This window comes from Struthio camelus, chromosome Z, assembly GCF_040807025.1.
Source record: "Struthio camelus isolate bStrCam1 chromosome Z, bStrCam1.hap1, whole genome shotgun sequence".
Lineage (NCBI taxonomy): Eukaryota > Metazoa > Chordata > Aves > Struthioniformes > Struthionidae > Struthio > Struthio camelus.
Window position 1 is genome coordinate 45,825,769 of NC_090982.1, and position 23,578 is coordinate 45,849,346.

The 23,578-nt window shown below is 34.5% G+C and overlaps 1 protein-coding gene across 2 annotated transcripts in view; it reads right to left on the reverse strand.

Moving 5' to 3' along the window:
- The window catches only part of MAN2A1 (mannosidase alpha class 2A member 1), a 125,714-nt gene that overhangs the window by 74,494 nt on the left and 27,642 nt on the right, over window positions 1-23,578 (reverse strand). For both annotated transcript variants that reach the window (XM_068927600.1, XM_068927601.1), the window contains exons 4-9: window positions 16,124-16,295; window positions 14,270-14,397; window positions 12,532-12,705; window positions 10,616-10,802; window positions 3,766-3,943; window positions 166-368 (exon numbers count right to left, since the gene is read on the reverse strand). In XM_068927600.1, coding sequence (XP_068783701.1) covers window positions 166-368; window positions 3,766-3,943; window positions 10,616-10,802; window positions 12,532-12,705; window positions 14,270-14,397; window positions 16,124-16,295 — 1,042 coding nt within the window. The remainder of the gene's footprint in view (window positions 1-165; window positions 369-3,765; window positions 3,944-10,615; window positions 10,803-12,531; window positions 12,706-14,269; window positions 14,398-16,123; window positions 16,296-23,578) is intronic.

Below are 23,578 nucleotides of genomic sequence, written 5' to 3' on the forward strand. Positions count from 1 at the left end.
TAATCACTGTAGCAAAAACTACATCTGGAGGCTATTTAGGTTAGTCTTACTGTAATAACCGAAGCAAATTTAAAATGAGCATTTCAAAATTACTTTTCCATCTCTCAGATGCATTTAATACACTTGAAGACACGTGCTATCCATTTACAGCATGGTTGTACTTACCTCAGGTAGGACTCCAGAACCCTATCTAGTCGCTTATAGAATGGTCGTGATGTAAAGTATCCACTCCAGTAATGATGATCTCTGTCTGCATACGTGAAAAAGTCTCCACTTAAAACAGGGAAAAATGAATTGCTGCTCTTTTCACCCAAATTGCTTTCTTTGCGCAAAGCTTCAAAGTAGTCTGACAAAGTTCCAAACTGAGCCTGGAAGAAAATCCAAGTGACTATAACATAGCTCATTGTCTTGATTTAGACATATAAAGAGAATGAACATGCTTGCTTTTATATACATTTTAGAAATATGCTAATCTGCTGAGTTATAGCAGAAATTCTATTGTTTAAAGAGCTTTAAAGTCTCCCTGCATACTTTTCAGACAAGCTTAATAGCTCTAGCTCATATGATATGAAATAGTTTTGTTTCATCAAGAATAAATTGGTACCTAAAATGGAAGTTTAAATCTCAACAGTTGAGCAAAAAGCTTTTTTTTTTTTTTTTCCCTCATTTCTTATGAGCAAGTCTCTAATATCTGAGTAAACCAATACTTCAGTAGTGAGGAAAAATTCTTTTTTTCTTCCCCATGACTAATGATGTCTAGCAATCCAGTTTATGTAGATGTGTGAGCTAATAAAGAAACTTAATGTAATGCAGCAAAAGAACAGTTGTCTTAATTCATGTTCAGTATTAACACTATTGTGCTCTAGAATCTCCTATATATTTTTAACCTAAAATGACTGCTGATTAAATAAATTAGCATTTGCTTTTAATATAGTAAATATACAAAAAGCTTTCAAAAGAAATTGTGTTTCTTGAGATGCAATACTGCAAGGAAAAGAAAAACAAACAGAAAACTCATTGTTTTGCAGTGATTTCAAAAAATATTCAGAAAAAAATGCAGGAATAACTTTTTTACAGGGTAAGTCAAAATATGGTACTCCCAACTTTCAGAGATACAAAAGCTAAAAAAAAAAAAAGAATGGAAGGCAGAGATGGTGTCAATGTCATCAGCACTGAGAAACGTTGAATGAGATGGGAAAATAATTAATGGAACTGGAGATAGCACAGAAGACCATATTAACACAAATAACCCCTGTAATAAACTATGAATTTAAGTTTGAAGAATCATTACAAAACTAGTATTAATACTAATCATGCAAAGTAGTATTCTATAATTTAAAACATCAGAAAAAGATTTTTTTTAAATGAGTGTTCACAAAATGAGAGAATTTTAATGTTATCTTTAATATCTTCAATATTTAAAGTTTTAAATATCTTGTGATGTCCTTCAGTAAACTCAGATCAAAATTAAAGATACAGTTTAAGGGTATAGTACACTTACCAATTAAATCCTTGTGATTTTCATTCCTAAATTTTTTTTCCCTTTGAGTATGTCATTTATGTTTTTTATATACACAATATATATGAAATATATATAAAATATATGCACATATATATACATATATGTAAAATAAATTAAAACTTTTAAGAATGGCAATATCATTATAAAGTTGCACTAATTTGAAATTCACTGTTAGCTCTCAACTCAAATTGATGCTGAACAGTTTCAAGGCAACAGGAGTTCTATTGTTCAAGGGGATATAAACTCCAGCCTTTACAAGAACAAGAATAAATCAAGTCAATTGAGTACAATGCACATCACTACATACCATAGGTAGTAGTTAACGATTTACAAGATTCAGAGTTCAGAGATTGTTCTGTACTGATCTACAGAAAAAAGCATTCAATGGATTACTAAAAAATGAACTTAGGTACTGGTAAGTTGGAATTCAAGGTTGTTCACATACATTTATACTTTTTTTTTTTTTTTTTAGATGCATCACTATCACGCAAACCAGATAAAGCTATTGCAAAAAAGTTCTGTTAAAGAACACAGTATCTTTACGTTTAATGAAAAATGCCTGGCATTTCCTTTTAGGTATCAGCAGCAGAATGAACTATCTTAGAATATCCATTCAGTTTTTAAAATGGCAGGCAGGACAATGGATTTCCAATCATGCTCTGACATTCTGAAACAGCTAGAACTGGTCACCAAGATGTTCAGCAGTCCAAGTGAATTTACTGACCATCCAGTATGTCACTTCCAAATCTGACAGTTCTTGATGAAAGAAAAAAAAGATATGTACCACCTCTGCTGGTTGAGAATGAAAATCCTGATGTCATTCTTGATAACTGATCTTTGAGCTGAGCTGATGTAAAAAGGCCCTCTCCTTCCCTGACCATGAAATTTGAAGTCCTGGAGCACCCCACCAAAAGGAGGAAACATCTGTTACTACTGCTCTGGATTTGGAACAAACAAGGTTAGAACATCATGGTGGTGGTAAAATAGACTTCCTGTTCTGCTGCGAGATGGAGACACCATCTAGATCAGTCTCCCTGTTAGTGAAAGGACACAGACAGGGAAATTAGGCAGAGCATAACATCTGAAGGTCTGAAGTGAGCCCTGCTGCTCAACTGTGCAAGCACAGGTTGCCACAACGAACAGACATATGAATTCTTTAAAAGTGAACTAGAGGTAAAATCTATCTCATGCTGAAAATGATCTCAAGAGATCTTTCTTATGTAGAACAAAAGTCCAGGAGGCACCAGGAAGAACTAGTGAGCTACAGGTGCTAACTAGATCTTCAGGCCAAGGAACAGGGAAGAAGCCTCAGAGAAAGTGGGGGAAAAAAAGCTCTGCACAAAAACCGAAAAAAACATGAAAAAAGCAGACTACACACAAAAAGCCAGAAAATGAAATCCCCAGTAGTGCTCCCTCTCACCTGATAATCGAGAAAAAACAAAGTTGTGGCCCACTCTCTCTTATTCTCATACTGAAAGATGATGAAAATGTGTCCGAGCACAAATACCATCTATTGCACAAGAAGTCTCTGAAGTTCTCAACTGATGCATTAGAATGTATGAAAGTGCCTATTAACACTAAAACACGATTTCTAGTTTAACATGTTATCTCCTCTGAGAATTGCGTTAATATATTCACTCCTTTTGTAGCCAGGTCACTTTCTTAGATTTTATCTTCTTTGACAACCCGTGCCAGCAACGGCATCTCGAGGGTTTTTTGGTTTTGTTGTGTTCCTTTTGAAATAAATAAAACAGAAAAGATCCAAGGAAAGTAATAAAATTTTTGAATTTCTAATAAGGAAATACATATAATCACTTTTAAGTGACAAACTACACTCCTTGAATTATGTGAGAAATGACAAATAATTCCAATTAGCATCAGAAAAAGTTAAAAAAGTAAGCTGACTGTATCTGAGATGTCTTGTTCTAGCATAACTTCTTTAAAAATGCCTCAAAATAAAGGGACGATGACTGTAAGTGCAAAGAATTTTACCGTGTAGTAGCTAGAAGCAAAATGCGTGCATTCCAAAAGGGAGAAAATAAGAACCAGAAGCCTGTGAAAACAAGAGTACTCAGAAAAAAGTTTTTATTTTGTTTTGGAAGGAAAGGATCAGCCTAGCCTGCTGTAAAATAATTTGTAGAGTAAAGCTCCATGTCTGCCAAAATCTAATTTTTTTTCTATGTAATCTCAGAATACCTAGAAAAATTGTTTTCTCCACAAACTAGAAAAAATGTTGTATTTACCTTAACATGCAACTCAGGATGAGAGTTCATATAATCAAACAGCTTCTGATAATTCTGGTACTGCTGATCCCATTCTGAGCTCTCAGCATAGCGGAAATCATCCCCTAGTGGAGCCAACAGAACTTTAGTACGGAAAAGCTTTGACTTCTTTCTGTATTGATCTAAAATCATCCAAGCCCTTGGAAAAAAAATTAATACAATTTAGAAAACAGAAGAATAAAGGTCAGTACTTGACAAAACAATTTTTAGATACCAAACTGTGCAAAGGGTTGACTTTAAACAAGACACACAACATTTTTCTATTCCTTTTCGTAATAAAAATCTGGTGCAATTCCCTGCACTGGGACTTCACATCCAGCCTACCACTGTTGCAGACACTATGTCAATTAAACCCTCCCATAAACTTATCAAGATCCATCTTTAACAGTAGGTCAGTCTGCATCAATTTGTTCCTGTGCCAAAACTAACCTTCAGTTTAAATTATGTTTACCTGCTTTATATTTAGATAACAATCCTAATCCCCTCCAGTCTTTATTTACAATAACAAATAAGCAAGCTCTTCTCATCCCTTCTGGTAATTCCCTCGGACACTCAGCTTTATAGCTTCATGTCCTTGATATAAAAAATGCCCATAAATTAATCTTTGAGCAACTTCAGTAGTCACCTTCACCAGAAATGTTTTTGCAGTGCTGATAATCATTGTTCCCTCTTCAGTTAGCTTCTTCCTGTCTTACAACTAGCTTTCTTAAGCTTTACTAATGATTTCCCATACAGTAATATTAAATCCTTTACTCACATCCTGATAAATTAAACCCATCACATTTCTTTTGTATAGAAAAGGCAGTAAAGTTGTCCTTCAGTACCTCCTCACTCTTTGGCAAGTAAAATATCATTCCTCTCATTAAGTAGCAATATAACTAAACTTACAAGTTTGATGTCTGGATTAGTGAAAATGCCTGTTTCTCCCTTTACCTCCCTCCCCAAAAGCCCTCAACCATTACAGAAGTCTTCAGGTGGTGATCTTCTCTAATTAAAGTTATGAAAATAATTGTAGTAGGAAATATAAACTGCAGTAATATATTTGTAAATGAGAATAAAATTTTAAAGGGAATACAGCTGCAAATTCCAGATTCCAGTGAGCTTTTTGTTTCTACAAATGTGGCTTAAGGCCACCATCTACTTTTACATCATACTCTTGAAGATTTTTAATATTTACATGAAAATTTCTGTGAGAATTTAAACAAGTTTATTAAAGAAATATGGATTTCATATCTAATCAAGGAGTCAGGGTGTTTGCTTTTTAACCAGTTGAAACAGTTTTGAGTAAACACAAGGTCTGACTCTATTGGGACAGGGAGAAGAGGTGGCACAGGACCTTTAGTTAAGGATCTACCTGGTTCTGCTGAGACTAGCATATAGACCCATCTAGCAGCTTTTCCCCCTCCTCACCCTTGTCTATAGCTGAATTTATAGTTCAGATTACTAAAAACATACGCTTGAATCAATTTTTCCCATGACCTTCAACAGCATCCTGACTTTAACATAAAGTCTTCCTCTCCATAAAACTACTACAATTGGCACAATAGAAGACTTGGTAATTCTCCCTTCTAAAAAGCCACTCTAACTCAAATTTCCCATATGCAGTCTACGGTTAGAAAAATATTGTATTTTAGAGCCTCTTGAGAAATATAGGACTTCAGGAAAGGTTAGTGCTAATATTTGACTACTGCATCTCTCCTCAAAGCCTTCCCCAGTTTCTTTCCAAATCTACTGCAAAACTCAATGCTGCTGTTCTCCCTGTCCCCAAATCACCTTCTGCTATAGGATTCTCAGGTGCTTTTAATGAGGTGGCAGAATCTTATTCCATTGCAAACCATTTTCAATGGCAAAACACCAAAGAAAGTGAGATGTCTCAAAATCATGCACATCCTCTGCAAAAAAACCCTGTTACTGGAAAAGATTTAAGTTGCTCTCAAAGAACTTTTAAAATCACTATTTCAGAGAGAAGGGGAAAAAGTGTCAGCAGAAACCCTCAGACAGGATTTGCTGGAGATGACAAATACTTGTGCAGAAAAAGCCTGAGATTCCACAATGCTTTCCTCTTCTGGCTCCCCAGTAAACACAGTAGTAGGTGTGTTTTTATATTTATCCCACCTACCTAAATAAAAACTGGAAAACTAAAATGATTTGTGATTTCAATTCGTGAATTGAAATTTTTTCTAGTCCTATAATTACGGACACACATTACCAGCAGCACTTACATTTTTAATGGCTTTTTATATAAACATTTTGTTTTTATACATTCAAAAGTTCTCAGAATTATATACAAAATACACTACATAGCTCTCAATACTCAGAGTAATCCTAATTACATGAACTTATATCAAGACACTACTAATACATGTCAAGTCAGTAACAACTTTACTTGAATTTTTTTTTTCTTTTTAACCTTTCTTTGGGAAGCTTTCAGGTTACCAAAGAACGCTAAAGACCTTTGACAGATGAGGAAAAATGTTTTCACATCGCAAGTTTCTCTTTGTAAGTCAAAAATTTGCCTAGAACACATCACTTAATATGGGGCTAGGTTCACTCCCTGCATCGTAAAAGAAGGAGGAATAGTTGTCACCCAGAGTCCGTAGGAATCGCAAGGAACGCTGCAGCAGCCTGTAGCAAGTCTTATGTGACAGGTCTGACAGTGGTCATGGCTTCACAGTCTCGACTGCACAGCACATGAAGCACTAAAAGCTAGCTCCTTGCTTCATAATCTCAATTAGAAAAGAAAATTGGTTGGTTGGTTTGCAATTTGCTACTCAGGTAATTTTGTGGAGGATGCGGCTAAGCACACAGGATGAGTACTTCATAACAGGGTACCAGACTCAAGAGTTCAAGACCAACTGCAAACTAGAATCACCCGCACCACATCAGCAATGCAATCCTGCATGCCAGTTGCATGTTGTGCAATATAACAAAACACATAGGAAAAAAAGCTGAAAGCTGAGAATAAAACAAGGGATGGAAAGAAAGCAGGGTCAAATTGGGTGCTTGCAAAACTAGTTGTGTGTGGGCAGGGGGGCATTCTCTACTCTACAGTGTTTATCCTGCAGTACAGAATCTTCCTCTTATTTTTATGCATGGGAAGGACAATATACACCAAAATAAGTTATGCTTCTATTAAAAACACCACTCATTATCATTAAAGAAAAAAACACAGATGTTCTTCCTTGCTAGCGTGACTGATCTTGTAATTCAGGTATTAAGAGTCTTTTTCTGAAAAGCCAGAACTTCAGCATTCAAACATAAGGATGCGATAAGGATGCAGCTGCAGGACTGGGCATATGCAATAACAATCTATAACCTAAACTGTTATGGAATGGAACTACATTCATAATTAAACAGGTACAGGCTTTTAATAAGGCTGCTGTCGCATTCATGCCTATCAAATCACAATTAAAATTGCAGGGCAATTATAAACCCAACAGCTATTAGTCTCGACTTTTCAGCTTAATCATTCTTCCTTACATTGCTATGGCCATAACAGTACTAAAATCAAAAACTACAATCCCAGCTGAATAGTCAAGATCTATGGTTTTTATTTCAGTGTAACTTCAGCATTAAAGAAAAGTCAGTGGTTTAAACCTTGACGCTGAACTGATGAAACGTGTATCAAATACTTTATTCAGATCCACACAGTACAGATATCTATTTTTCCGGTTGTAAAAAACAAGGCAACCGGAGATCAGAGACAAACCTTTACCTTGCTAAACTTGTGATATAACAATACATCTCCCAATTACTGCTGTGTCACTCACAACTCTTCCCCACAAGAGTTGTAAAAGTTGTTTCGTTACAGAGGTCAGCTCAGAAAAGTTTTTGGTTGCATATAATATTCCCACTTTTTCTTCAAATACAAGTAATTTTTTTGGTGGTATTTTTGTATTATTTTGTAGCAAAAGAACACGTTTCCTACATTTTGTATTTCCGTTTCCTACAAAATGTATTTATTTGAAACGACACTATCGAAGAGGAAATTTGCATGTTCTTTTCAGTGTTCTGATTGTAAATAATCCAGTCCACCGACTCAAAAGACAATGCGTTTAGTTTTACTTTCTCCCTAGGTATTATCTACCATCTCGCTGTTTCATTCCCTGTTGGACACTATCTACCGAAAATGGATGCAAAGGATTGATTCAGCGTTGGGAAACATACTTATATCATCCTTAAACTTGACAACATCTTCACTTGCTCTGTTTCCTTTTCTTGGTTTTATTTCACAGGATAAAAGAGCCATTTACTACTTTTTTCATTTCTTTTACAAAGTCTAATTTAGATTGTTATGCAAAAGTTGCATCTTGGAAGTGCAGGGATAAATTAAGACTTGATTAAAAATAAAAAAAATCTTAAAAAGCATTCCTAACAGGCTCTCTACATATTCCTTACAGCATACTTGTTCCAGTAAAACTGGAACTGTTGTTCTTCTATTTATTTGCCTCAAATAATCATGATGCAAATTCAAGGGGCTTTTTTTGTTTTGTTTTCACAACTCTGACCTAAAGGAACACAAGCTTTCCTTCACAGTTGATAAGGACCAGGGTGTGCCAAAATGATTCTACTAGCTCTACTGCGGCTGTCACCTTCTGTCTGCAATTTTTTTTTTTTTTTTTTTAAAGAAAATGACAATTTTTCCTATCAGTATTCCAAGTTCAACTTAAAACACGACAATTGTGATGCATTCTGCTTTTATCTTGAAAAAAGTTTTGTAATTGAATTTAACTGACAAAAGGAAAATTTCAAAATGCTTCGCAAAATTTGCATTAGTCCACTCAGAAAAAGGGCATGAAGACTTGATATGTGCATCACGTGCACTTGATAATGCATCAGATCACATTTCTGATAACAGTTGCTCTCTTTAAAATCTCAGCACCAAGGCTAGAAAATAAAGTCACCCTTGCTATCCTTAATATATTTGTTATGCTCAGCTATTTGCACTAATTGCAAACATCTACCTAAATCCCCAATTCTTGAATTCCTGGATGGTTTAAGTTTTACAAGGCATGAAGATAGTAAGCAGGGCATTAGAATGAAAATCCTTCTGGGGAAAAATAAACAAAACAAAAAGAATACTTTAACAGCTCAATCTTTCAAGAAAATTATTTTCAGAACTACATGGTAGTTTTATAAAAGTGTAAAACTTGAATCTTACCAGTGGCATAACAACTCGGCATTTCTATCTGAAAAATTGAAGAAAAGTGAATCTGAAGACATAGGACACAGATTCAGTTAAAGTGTCTACTTCAGGAAGCTAAGCTACAGATAATCAGAAGCTGTGAGGATATACTGTGGGAAGTATCTCACTATACTGCAATTAGTGCATGCTTAAAGTATAACAACACTATGCTGTCCCTAAAATCTTCAACTGACCATTGACAGGAGACTGGCTATTCATAAAAGTCACAAAAAATCACAGTAACCTGCTAGCTACATACGTAACAATTGGATTTTGCACTTATTTGAAGCCCTTTTTCAGTGGATTAGTCAAAACCAAACACAGAGTTATGGACAGTATAGTACCAGTCTCAGTTATAATGTTATGTAATCTCAGAGACAGAAATTAGGGAATTTTTTTTTAATTGTACACTGCTTTTACCTATTACTGAGGACAGAGAGAAAAAAGTTTGAAACTGGAGACTTACAGCCCATTTCCCTTAAAGAAAAGTCTCTAAACTAAGTGACTGAATAAATGTGTTATATTTACTATGTTATAAATTTAAATATTATAAAAAGCACTTGAATTGTGGACCCAAGTCATATCAAAGTTATGCTGAAGTTATGAACACAAAGTAGAATAAAGGCATCTGCTAAAGATGCAGGTTACTAACTCCATGCATGTTGTTTCTTCTGCTTTGTGTATGTACTTCAGAAAGTTTCAAAGAATTTCTAGAATATAACTGCAAGAACCTCAAATTATTCTAATGCTGTAGCTGTAAAATAAGCCACCTGTGCCTGAAAGCCACTCACATACTTCAACTCGTATTATACTTGCACTTTAGAGCAGTTAGATGCTTAATGATAGAGCAGTTAGATGCTTAATGATACTAACAGTACTGCCTTGAAGTGAAGAGAGAAAAAAATTAGTCAGAAAAATTAGTGCGCAAATTTATTAATTTTATATCCTTTTAAGGTTGCTGTATTACCATTACAAAATTCCTTCAAGACAACTTTTAAAATGAAATATATTCATACTAAGAAGTGCCTCAGAGGGGGGAAAAAAAAAGGGGGGGGGGGGAATTGTTTGGATTGTTGAGTTGGGTAAGCAAGCAAAATCAGAGGAGATAAAAAATAGAAAAAAGGTAAAGCATTTGAAACAGCCGGATCCGTTGAGGCTCTATTCCACAATAGATTTTTTCAGAATATTCTTTTTCCCCCCCTACTTCTGCTATTAAAAAAATAAAAAATAACAAAAGTAAAAAATTTAGTGGATATTCTGCAGCAAATGCTCAGCAAGGTTCAATTGTGTAAGAAAGCAAAAGACATTTGACAAGACTGTAGCCAAATTAATGACTATATTCAGTGTGGCATTCACTCAGGCTATGTGAGAGTTAGACTCATGCATCATGAATGGAAGAGAAAAAATTAAATGCATCTTCCTTAGTCATAACCTATTTATGAATTTCATTGTCAATTATGTTCTGAACTTAAGTGCAAACAGCAGGTAAGTTATAGGTATTATTTTCCTGTGGCCAGTTTGTTTCAAGAACTATATAAACTCACCAAGCTATGCTAGGCAGCCTCTTTGACCAGCATAAAAATATTTTTTTCAGCTACTCACTTCCACAATATAGAGAAACTGTACCTGTGTTGAACATTCCCAGCATGAATGGCCTCTGGGGGAACTCTCCACGGGCAACTTACTCTTCCTCCAGGAAGACGTTTAAAATCAAATTGGCAACAGATTTTTGGATCTGGACCACAAGTATGAGGAACATCATAGCTATAGAAAGGCATCATATGACAAAGGATATCTGTACTGGATCCCAAATCTGAAATTAAATACATAAAGCTCACCTTTAAAATAAACCCTCTCAGGTTTGCTAAAGCTAAATCAGTTTCATGATCTTAACTCAAAAATGTTATTAAAAATCACCAGACCAAAACAATTCATGCTCTGAACATCCATACTTGGAGTCTATGTAGATGGGATAAACTTTTCTCCTTATCTGCCTTATATAAAACAGGCTAAAAATAGACCTAACAACAGATTGAGATGTCCTTATTAAGCACTGCCTGATTTGAAGAGACATGAACAAAATGTTAGGGTTTTTTTACCCAGATAAACCACATTTCTAGAATTTTAGAGACGAATAAAAACATGTTTTAGGTTTTCAGAAGAATAAAAAAAATGCTGTCATTACTTCATTAGTACAACATTGGAAATGGTTTAAATAGTATCTTAATTTCATGACTATAAATATCTTCAATAGTGTAACAAAAAGATTTTATGCACTTGCGTGTCAGAACATTTTCATCCCAATTTTGTAATACTAACTTTTCCACTTAGTCAGCCCATTTCCTAAAGTATGTGCCTCATCCCACCAGGAGTTAGAGCTGAATTTCTAGTTCAAATAGATCTATACATATTTTTGTCAAAGTCTTGCAAAAGAAGGTCTTTCAAATCTTCATTTTAAAAGAGAACCTTAATTTTACTCATCTGCTAACACACTCTGAAAATCGATTACCTATTTCCAGCACTAAGTACTCTAAACATTTTTATATGGAAATAAGGGATGAGTGCTATAGGTGTGCCACAGCACCTGACTCCCAAGAAAAGTATGCCAATGATACATATGAGAACGCTCTTCAAAAGCTGCAAAAACAGGAGTCCTCACAGCACCGCTCCACACCTTTTGTTAATAAACTTATTTTATTACTTAACAGTTAATAATTCATGATTACATGGACCTTTCAACTGTGGGAACTCTTTATTTCCCTGGAATCAGCTTTGCATATCATGCCAGATGAAAGTGCTGTGATCTTTGATCATACAATCTTGGAGGGCGTCACACTTTTTTACCCAATGGTTGCTTGAAAGCTTTTCCCGTAGTAAGAGCGGAAACATGACCGTTCTACCTTCAACCAATACCCACAGTTTTGCTGTCATTTAAGAAAAATGTTCCTTTCTACCTCCACTTTATTTCCTCACCTCTCCTCACGAAATATAATCAGCAGGTGATGGAGTAGGAAAAGGAAAGCAGATGTGAGAAAAGGAAAAAAGAACATTCCATCCTGTTTAACTCTTGTAAATGTGTGTGTGAAAGGAAGGTGAATCTTGTGTTGAAAGTTTTAAAACGGGAAATAGGAAAGTGAACTAAAGTCCATAGCATCTGCTTTTCCCTTTCCCATATAAATATTTTCTAAGGAGGGTTAGAGAAGAGAAATGAGAAAAAGTATAAACAGAACTGAAAATGAAGTAAAAGGAAGATCAGAAGAACAATGACGGAGCTACACCTTCTATATTTAACCCCTTCCCCAACACATGTACTCACTTTCTGTCATAAAAAAAAAATCCCAGAAATTTTTAAACAAAATGAAAGGCTTTCTTTTAAAGCAACAAAACCACAAGTTCAAAATTTTGAAGACCTGACTAACTTCTCCAAATAACCTGCTTCTGTGGAAATTTTCATAGTATTTATCCAAGCTCTCTTGATTTTTTTTTTAAACCAATAATAAAGCAACAAATAAAATAAATTGAGACAAAGGAAAAACACATACCCCAGTTCTGTCTCCAAAAAAATTCTAGTGTCTTCTGTGTTGCAAAGTGTTTTTTAATTGAGTAGTGAACTCTCTGTATAAGCATGTTGGAAAATCCCGTGCGTTTCAGAAGGTAGGCCATTGTCGGTGAATGCCCAAAGGGATCAACAGCCCAACCAGACTTTGGTTTTACTCCTGTTGACAAAAGGAAGAGTAGAAGGGGAAGAAAAAAAGTTTTACTTTTCACTGAGGAAATCAAACAATATCAATATAATTTAAATCAGATCTCTAACAATGAAATTTCCAAGAAGGTAAATGAAAAATACAGGTGATTAAGTCTCCCTAAGAACATCCTTTGGAATTAACATTCTACAATTAAATAGATAAATACCTCCGTAAAATCAAATGACTCAGGGTGCAGGGCAACCTGGCTAACTAAGTAAAGAAATTGGAGATCAGTACTCTACATTGTTACGCCGTTTCAACTTTTGTCTCCAATATTTTACCTTATATGGAATCATAATGAAATACATCTCCTCTTTCATTTTAAAATTTATATATGCTATAATTAGAAAGGAAAGCTGAACGAAAATGAACAGATGCAGATGGATAGATGTTATAAATCAGTGAATTTTCACTGTAATTTAAATAATTTTAACCTTTGCTGGCATTGGGATTAACTTTTCTTTCAAAAGCTAATTGATTTACTTGGCTGGCAATCATTACAATCTAGTTGATTACTATTGTCTTGCCAGTGAATTTCATATCACCAAATCAGAAAGCTATATCTAACTTTTATTTAACCAATTCAATATGTATCTCCATTTTACTGTGTCTCTTCCCCTCGCCTTCAAAAAAGGGTAGGCAGTGTATTAACCTTTTACTGGATTTTTTTTCTAAATCATATTTATGTCAAGCAATATTTATGGGAATTGCAATCCAAGAAAAACATAGGGAAACAGCTTTTCAAAATAATTTCAATTAAATGAAGTGATGTTGTTATTAAAAATCTCTGCACAAATGCTTTGCATACAAAAAAGGGTTAATTAAAAATAAAACATTATCTCTAATTATGGAACTAAACCAGAAAAATCTCCCAAAGCCACCAAAATAATTCAGTTGGCCTTATTGCACGTACTTAGTAATTCCAACAATCCTCCAGTTGTTTGATTTTCTTTAAAGTTTAAAAAGCAAATATGACTTTTTTTTAAATGTAAATGATTTTAACAGATTACAGGGGAATTAGGTCTTTACTACTACTACTTTTACTACTAAGTTTCATATTTACTTTTTGAAAAGCTTACCTAAAAAGAACCTAATTAATATCCAGCTTTCAGAATAAATTCAAATATATGGAAGGCATATCAATTTAAGCCAAATGATTTTAAGGCGCTATTCACGATTTCCAAAAGATAGAAATAGTTATCTTGGAAACAGTGTGTGATACCACAGGCATGTGAACTACAGTTTAGCATGATTTAGTCTTGTATTTTGTATGTTCATATATTACACACAACTTTCATTAACCAAAGCATTAGAACAGAAAAAAGTTTAAATACTCTTCTTCCAAGAACCTTTATTTGTAAATAGTAATTGCAAATACTAGACTCAACCCTGCAGTTTTCAGTAAATGGTCTGATTTAATGTTTCAGGAAAGCAGAGTAAGTAAAACCTTCTAATCACCTGAGAGAGAAAAAAAAAGGAATTACTAATTGACTTCCTGTATTAACACAGCGAAATTTTAAATCAGGCTACATACCCAGGTTCCTTTCTAGCCACTGATGTCCTTCTATCAGTTGGTCAATTAAAGCAAAGTAGTGAGCAGAGGCTTCATCAGGCATAACCCATCCTCCTGTTACTATTTCAAATTGCCCATCTTTTATTAACCTGAAAGAGAAGTATGTAAATTGTGTTCAGAAACTTGCTGCGAAAATATAATGTTAAAATCAACTTCTGAATACACGAGAGATTTATTGCGGAAACAATGCCAAAATCTAAATTATGTCAGTTTCAATATCGGATGACTTTTTTTAACTGAACAGAGAAAATGAAATTCTTAATATTTCTGTGCAAAACTATCCGCTCTTCCGCATGTGTCATAGAATATTTAATTTTTTTCTTTATTCAGGAAGAGGGCTGTTTCCTGCAAAGACTATGAAAGTAAAACAATGTATGTGCCACAGTACTGAAGGCCAGTCGAGTGAGATGCCCAGACATTCCATAGTTCAAGCACTACTATTTCCTATCCTTGACCTACCATTCTTTTTACTGTTTTAGAAAGCTGATGGAGCAAAGTTTATTATATCTGTAATGACTTTAAACCAACTCATTGAAACAGATCACAGAATGATCCAGTCTCCCTATTAAGATCTCCATGGACCTAGTAATCACGCTTCCAGTACAAGATAGTCCCTACAATTAAATAAGGTAATGTCAGCATTTGTATCTTTATGCTACTGCGTATCTGGTTAATGAGTTTAAGAAAGAGATACAGTAAGCATACCAGCACTTACTCATAAGTAATGCCCATAGAACTAATGAAAAACATACATCAAAATAACCTCCTGTCCATGCTTCTGTAACTCGATAACTAAACAGCACTTTAACCAATACCAAATTTCCCTGAAGCAAGAAAGTACACAGGTCCCTAGTGAACGTTATTCACCTGCTTTTTGTGTCCCAAGAGATTTTATCATCTTGAAATCCCACAATGTGCTCTAATGTTTACACGTTGTACACAACTCTTTAAACAGACAGTTTTCTATGTCACTCCCAAGATTTCCAGGGATATCAAAGTTTTGCAGCTTTGAGGCTCTCTCAGCTTTAAAGCATGTTGCAGCTTTAGCTGTACCCAGTGTATCTTAAAGGGATGCCCCTGATCCAACTGTTTGATCCTGTCTTGAGGCATCTTAGTTTAATATATATATGATGTATATATACTAAACATAATTATAGCATATATAAATAACAACTTTTGTAATAGTGAGGGCAGTATTTCAAAACTAGATCCTGACTTAGGTTATCCAAGCAGCATGCTTTCTTGTCTCAATGTCTAGTTAAATCCCTTACTTTTCTATTACTTTAGACCTGTCATTTAAAAAAAAAAAAAAAAAAACACTGAGAAAAAGCATATAGAGTATGCACTTGTTTAACATTTACATAGCTGCATGTTTATTAAAAACAGACAGTTTAAGATGCAAAACATCTCATTTCATAACTATCATAATGGAGGAAAAAATTACCTTAAATAAATAGCTAGTATGGAGGATTACCTTCAACCCACTACCAAAACTTTTATGCCACTTCAAATACGGGAGTTGAGTTTATAATCACTCTCACAATTTGAATACCATCTTAATGACTGGGAATGGATACTTTCAGTCTTTTTTTTCCAGCAATTCAGTAACTTGGCTCCATTTCTCTAAACAGAGTTGTGCTTTTTTATAATAAAAAATAAAAATCACAAACACCCCAAACTAGAACTTTGTGTGATTATTCTCATAATACCACATTGCAACAAATGAAATCAATGATTTGATAGTGTAGTCAAACACATATTACGATTCAGAACATTCTGCAAGGAGCACAACACAAATAGCACAGATGTTCAAACCTTTTAACAGCATCCTTTTTTTGGTTATCTATTCCATCCCACCATTTTGAAAAGTAAGAAATCTCAGACCACATAAATTTTCTTCGGTTGTCTTCCTGCAGTTTTATAACCATGTTATTTAAGATATGTTGTGTCTGATCTCTGAAGTAGTCATCAAAAGTCTTCAACCAACCTAAGCAAAGAAATAAGAACATGTGAAACTTAAGCTATTCTCTATAGCCTTAACAGGCTCACATCCCTCCTGCATCCTGCAAAAAGTTAAGTGAAGCATCTATTTTAAAAGCCAAATTTTACATGCTGTGGATAGTTCACAGTGCCGAATTTTGAGTTTGTTTTTACAAAATTTAGATGTTTTATTTCCTAAAAATACAAGTATATGGAATACTAAGCATTCTAATCTGATCAGCTGAGATAACAGATTTTAAAATTGTGGGGGGGGAAAAAATGATTCAAGTAGAAATTAAATAATTGAAGAGGAAGAAGCAAATATCTGTAAACAGATCTTCATTGACAGCTTCCATTACGTTTCCTCATCTCTCCAATGTAAGGACTGCAACATCTACTAATAGGACATCTTCCTAGCCCATGCCCTATTCCCAACACAGACATATCCCTGATCCTTCCATCTATTTGCTTCTTTATCTCTCCTTTCAAGTTATAAAGCACCCCATCACTCCAGTCTATGTAGAATGACTGACCTAAGATCATCACTAACCACACCCTTCACTCACATCTCAAGAAGAAAATGAAGAGCCAGTAATGGTAATCCCACAGACCTAGCAACTAAACATAAAAAAACCCAGAAGCAAACGGAGCAGCATGTAATCAACATCACTACTGAATGTTTGTTAGCAATGACTAAGGAAAGAAAAGTATGTTGTGGTTGCAGTCCCTCATTAGAAAAGGTATCAACTCAGTGAGATGCAGAGTAAAAGAAAAGAGGAGGCTGAGAGTTTAACTACATATTCAGGCTTCACAGGGCAGAGCCTTCCACAAAAATTCTTTAACCTCTCTCCAAAACATTGTGTAAGGAGGCACATCCATCTTACTTCCCTGAACCTGGATGGGTTGTGTTCCTTCTGTAACTATAACTGGAAAAAGGAAGCAGATAAAGCAGTCTACTTAACACGCAAGCAGCATATTCATATTCTTTCTACCACTTCATCATGCGTGAGTGTTATTGAGTGCTGCCAAAAGCGACTCAATAGTTGAATTTAAGAAAGTATCAGGTACAGCAAAATAGTCTACTGAAAAAGACAAGCCATGATACAAATCGTTTCTGTAGCATCCACATTTTAAGATTTTGTGAAAGCTTCCATATAACATGAGGCGTGTTCTCCAGATAAAATCTCTGTCTAGTGAGTCCACTCCGAGTTACCAGCTGTCCTCAGTTTTGTTCTATGGAGGCACTGCCATTCTCCCCTAATACTAGTCTGCTTTCAAAATAGCACATTACTAGTCTAAGTTAATATTGTTTCCAGATAAGTAGATAAATACAAAAGATTTCAGTATAAAACAATTCTTTTTTAGTCTAACAGAATTACATTATTGAGTATATCCTTTCTGAGTCAATATTCAGACCTTCATCTCTATTTGAGTGTTTAAAAAGAGAAAAACGGGGGGAGAGCGGGAGGCAGGAGAGAATGAGAGATATGGTTGAAGTTTACCTTAGCTAAAATTGCAAAGCCAATGTAATTTGATGACATGCCTGTACTTTTCTAGCTCGCTTATCACAATGTCAGCCACATTTTGAATGCAGAATCTTCTGGTTAGCAATAATCACTAGACAGTATGAGCCCCGTTTGATTTTTGGTGGCACTCACGTTTAAACTTAGCCTTTCCAAAGTAGAAGTACTCAGAAACAAACAAGAAACATCAGTGTCCAAAAAAGGAAATAAAAAACTTTTAACACTTCTGAGGAAAAAGTGCCAGCTCAGTACCCTTTTTTTAAATTGATGTTTAGCATCTAGAAGAATCATCATGCTTAAGAAAGTTACATTTTCCTCGAGAAAGCTAAAAAAAAGGTCATAAGACCTAGACATAAAAGATACTTTCTTTAGAGGAGTGGAAACAGCTTAATACAAAACCAGTTGACAGCAAATTACTATCTCACAGTAGTTTCAGTAAGGCTGAAGAAGGAAAAAGCAATGAACAAACCAAATTTATTTTTCTTTCATGCTGTTTTTAAATCAAAACTTGTCATGATCTCAGTCTATTTTGACGAGTGTTTTGTTATGCAAGCTTTCCCTGAAAGAATTGGGATCATAGGATGAATTAATCTTTTTCATTACTCATTTAACTTCTAACAAATGAAAGAAATATTTTACTAATATTTATGTAAGACGACGCACAAGTAGCCAACTGCAAATTTATAGCTTTGAGAATTTCTCCTGCAAGAGATAATGTTATCATACTTTCACACAGCTAATGGAGAATGAATTGAAACAGTGTCCTATGTTTTTCCTAAACAGAAATGTATCATAATAATAAAGCCTTTTAAGCATGTTTTTATTATCCTACTGTGCTTTAGCAATAAAGGCTAATTTCCACTGAATTAGTTGTTTAAACATTGTTTACATTGGGTTATTAATCAATTTTTTCAATAAAGAATCACAGGGAAAAACAACAAAACTATTGGCACAAAAATATATTATTATGAAGGAAAGGCAGTCTTATGTCTTTTTTTTTAACCTCAGTTTATTGAGCTACATAGCAAGGGTGTAACATAGGTAATACACCAAATCTTCAGAAATTCCTAGCAAATATTTATAAATGTTCACAGAATTAGTTGCAAGCCATCTGAAAAAGTCCTCTGAAATTTAATTACTATGCTTCTGGTATCATGCACTTACTCTAGTTCTGCATCAACAGTTCCTAACCCATTACTCACAGAGGCTTTCCAACTATGCACAGAGCTATAATGATTTTTTTTTTTAAATTATTAAAGGCAAAACAGAGAAAAACAAATAAATTCGCTTAGAGTTGACATCTGTAAGTCAAAGATCAAAGACTGACATCTTACATTTATCATTTCATATCTTAGTTCCTAATATCACATAAGATTTTTGCACAACTCAAGTTCATTCTTATTCTTATCCATACACTACAAACTTATTCCAGGATGAAAGAAAAGGTTTACCAGTGTATTTGGACCAGAAAACTCTGATTTCAAGTAGTTTACATGTGCAAAATGTACAATAGCTTAAGGCAGCAGCTATCAAAACTAGAAATACTGTATCAGCAAAAGAACATTTGTCAGTTTAAGTCTACACTAGAACCTTTACCAGTTTAAAAAAAAAAAAAAGAGAAAAATTACTCAGTAACATTACACAAAATGTGGAAAAACTGTGGAAACTATTTTTTTTCTTTGCCCTACAGAGGTTGTCTATGTATATTTTCCCCTCCTTTTTTAATGTTAAAGTAAATTTCCTGGTAGACAGTAGACTCCAAGGATCATGCCAAAATGTCAATGCAATCTATTGCTGTGCAAAAAACCCTGAAGCACCTCATTAACAGATTTGCCATTAGGCCTGTCTACACTTTCCACTCCAATTTCATTCTTGAAGCTGCACCACCTCTTCACACACAAGAAAGGCATTTTTGTGTCCTTCTTAATATAGTTAAGACACAGACCGAGATACAAGCAAAATTTCAGGTCAGAATCAGAACAGAAGACAAAAAATTAAACAAAAAATAACCTAAGTAAAAGCACTTTACAATTTGATCACAATGAGAATCATAAATCAACTTTGAAAACATGGAACCACTATTACCAACAGTGTTTGAGCACTGCTGACAAAGCCATGCAGACACATAATATAATTTTCATTTCAGTAGTTAATTCTAAACCAAAAGACAAAAGTACTGTTGTCCATAAACAAACAAACATGCTTTTGAATTGCCTACTATCATAAGCCAATGTTTAAGAGTACACGCGTCCTTGAAAATGTTTCTAGTTCCTCATGAAACCTGGTTCAGGGAAGAGGCAGACTTAAGTAAATAGCCAGAATACTATCACTTATTACATTAACACATTTCTTTTGTGGGCAGTTCAGTAATTTCAGTAAAGATGAATTATCCAGTGATTAACAGCTCATTGGCCAAGAATGTAAAAAGAAAACCTCTAGAAACATGATGTCTCTGAGATAAGGTTACCTCAGAATTAAAACTAAAAGCAGTCTCCCAAGATAGCTATTTTCCATTTTTCTATTTGACATAAGCCAGAGTAAGAGAAAGCCGCCTGGAACACGACTGTGTTACAGCACTCATTCTGATACAATAGAAGACACATAAAACATGACCCCTTACTCCCCCCCTCCCCCCCCCCAAATTCTCCCAAATAATGTCATTTAGCTAGGAAGAGAGACACTGATATTAAAAAGGTAGGGTAGGATATTTACTTTTTCAAAGGCATACTTTAACTGGTAAAAGATCTCTGCTCAATAGACCAGGAGACTCACTCCTTAAGGTATCTACCACAACATAACTTCATAAACATAGCTAAGCGCTTAAATGCACACTTGATCAAAAGTGAAATCTGCAGTAAAAACAAGAAACACTTCAAAAATTCTCATTAGACTTCTTACATGTTAGGCTTATGCAGTGCAAGGTCAACTTCTGGTTTGTACAAGTGAAGCCTGCTGTTCTCATAGCTAAGATGGGAAGAAAATTTGTACTGATCAGGAATTAAAAGTATGCTCTCTAGAATAGTTCTGTTAATTTTCAGGAGAACTGCTTGAATCTTCATTTCTGTTCAGACAAAGCAAAGAAAGAAAAAAACCCGGTCTCCCTAAAGGTTACCTGCTACTTCACTTACAACCAGAGAAATATTGACAAATGAGCCAGAAACGCAACTCAAGTTTCTAGAATTCACAGCAAAAAAGCATAGCATTTTCCCATTTTATTCCTAAAGCTCATCTTCCCATATAGTGGAGAAACTAACTGTTCACTATCCAATGCATTTATTTAATGTATACTTTATATACACAAATATAGTCATCATAGATGGTCCATTGTTTCTAGGAGAAAAAAAAAAAAAAAAGAAACATTCTTGCTGTTTGTAAGGAGGAAAACAAATTCTAGCCACAAAGATACAGTGACTGTTTTAATCTTCCTACTAAACACAACATGAGCATACCAATTAGTGAACTTTCAATTTCATGGTCTATAATCTGAAACTATTCAAAAGGTAAAGCTCTCAGTTTTAATTCAACTAACATTTTTCATTTCTGTTTCAGCTTTATATTATCCTATTCTTATGTGTAATCAGAATTTTACAGTGGATCAGGACAGTCTAAATTATTAGTGGTCCACTGAATTAAACGTGTGAAGAAACCTAAGAAATCATTTGAAAATCATATCCAGACCTGGCCAACTGAAAACAAATCTCAAACTCCACAGTATTAACAGCAAACCTTTATTCCTTTTTATTTATTTATTTTTAAAATCTCAACACCACTATTAACTTAAGGCTATATAGATTTCCATCTGAAAAATGGAGATAGCTTTAAATAATTAAAAAAAGCTAATGAAGTTTTTAAAAGCAGTATTTAGACTTGTCATGCACATAGGTACACTTTCATATGCATCTGTACTTAGACAGAAATTTCTGGAAAAAAGTCTATTTTAGTCTCTTTCAATTCCATTTAAGAGGCTTTTGTACTCTATCTGTAACAATCACATCCAGCGATACAAGAATCTGATCTAGTACACATTCACATTAAAACATCCACAAGTCAAAATTCTTCAATAAATAATTAAATGAAAAGACATTCCCAAGATCACCACTGCCAACTAAGAGCAATAAATGCCGGGGGGCTAGCCAGTAATCTTTGAAGTGTTCTGACCCCTATGGTCATAGATGAATATCATCTTTCAAATCCAGTTGTGCTGGTTGACAGTATCATTGTCCCCGAGCAGAGTTCTCTCCTCTGGAGTTCAGCTGCCTAAACCACTTCAGGCAAAGTCACATGAAACAGCTCTTGAAGCACATGAGAGGTGACATAAGGACTTTACCAACACAGCAGGTTATAGGATCATTCCTTAATCCGCTTCAGGAAGGAATACCACCCATCTACAGTGGCAATAACCTCAACCAGCACAGTCATTTGTGACGTGAACATCTATCCATGCCTTGAGATTAATTTGTACTGAGTCATTCCCTGGGCCCGAATCAGAGAAGCTAGTGAGGTAATCTAATCCTCATTAACTGCCAGAAACTAAACAAGATAGTTATGGCTGCCACTGATCAAAAATGTAAAAGTAACCCATTCTCATATCTGCTTTCCCAATAAATCACCACTGAAGGAAGGAGAACAGAGACCCCAAGTTCATAGGTCCTGAATGAACTCACACACAGCCAGTTAACCAAGATTTAACAGAACTTAGTAACATCAAGTGCTCCAGAGTGTAAGTCACTCCCAGGAACAAAGCTTGGAACCTAAGACCACCTTCCTCCTCTTCTTACAACTCTGTTCTAAGGCAGTGTTTTCACCTCTGAGCTCCAGCTATTCGCTAGCATAACTGGTTAAGTGAAAAATTAACAAGAAAGTAGTCTTAAATGGGAAAATTAAAAAAAAAAAAATAAAAAAAACAGAATAAGAGCTTAAGGACACAACTTTCTTAGCTCCAAAAACCTTACCAGCTGCATTCACTGGTAAATATATAAATATATATTTGTATATATTTAATTATAGATATTAAATATATATTTAATATATTAATATTTATATATATTAGATAAATATGCATCTATTTAATTTATATCTATGTGTGTATACATATATAAATATAAATATATATATACATATATATATATATATATAAACTTCTGAACAGAGTTACACTATAGCTTCATTATGCCTTAAGCTCTGCTGCTGGAGGACATCACCTTCACATCATGCCTTTCAACCCTCTATTTTCCTTCATCACAGAATCAAAATATATCCAAAAAAGGGAAAGGAAGAATGTAATCCACAGCTATACAAGCGACTTCAAACCTCTGTTACAGGCAAATATTTTCCTTTTTTTCCTAGTGCTTATTAATATGCACTTTCATACTGCAGGTGATTCTAAAGAAGTGTCCTTACCAAAAGCAGTACCAAGTCTAGAGATTTCTGATAATACTGTTTATAAAAGCAAGTGACTACCAGTCTCGTATGATTACCTTTGGTGAGGGAAGGAGCTACATTTACCAGGTTTATAGTGTAGTTTGACAATTTTTTAAATCAACTGAGGAATCTGAACAAGCTGTAAAACATATAGACTGTGTGCACAAGAAGATGAAGATTTCTTGAAGTTTTTACTTGCTGCATGTGGAAGGGCAGATACAATGTTATATTATAATGCATGAAGCACTTACATATTAGGGAGGAAGACTCTGAGAAGTAAAACAGGACACCTGTAAAAAAGTCAGCTATCAAAAATGAAAGACATGTGTGAATTCAGTCAAGACTT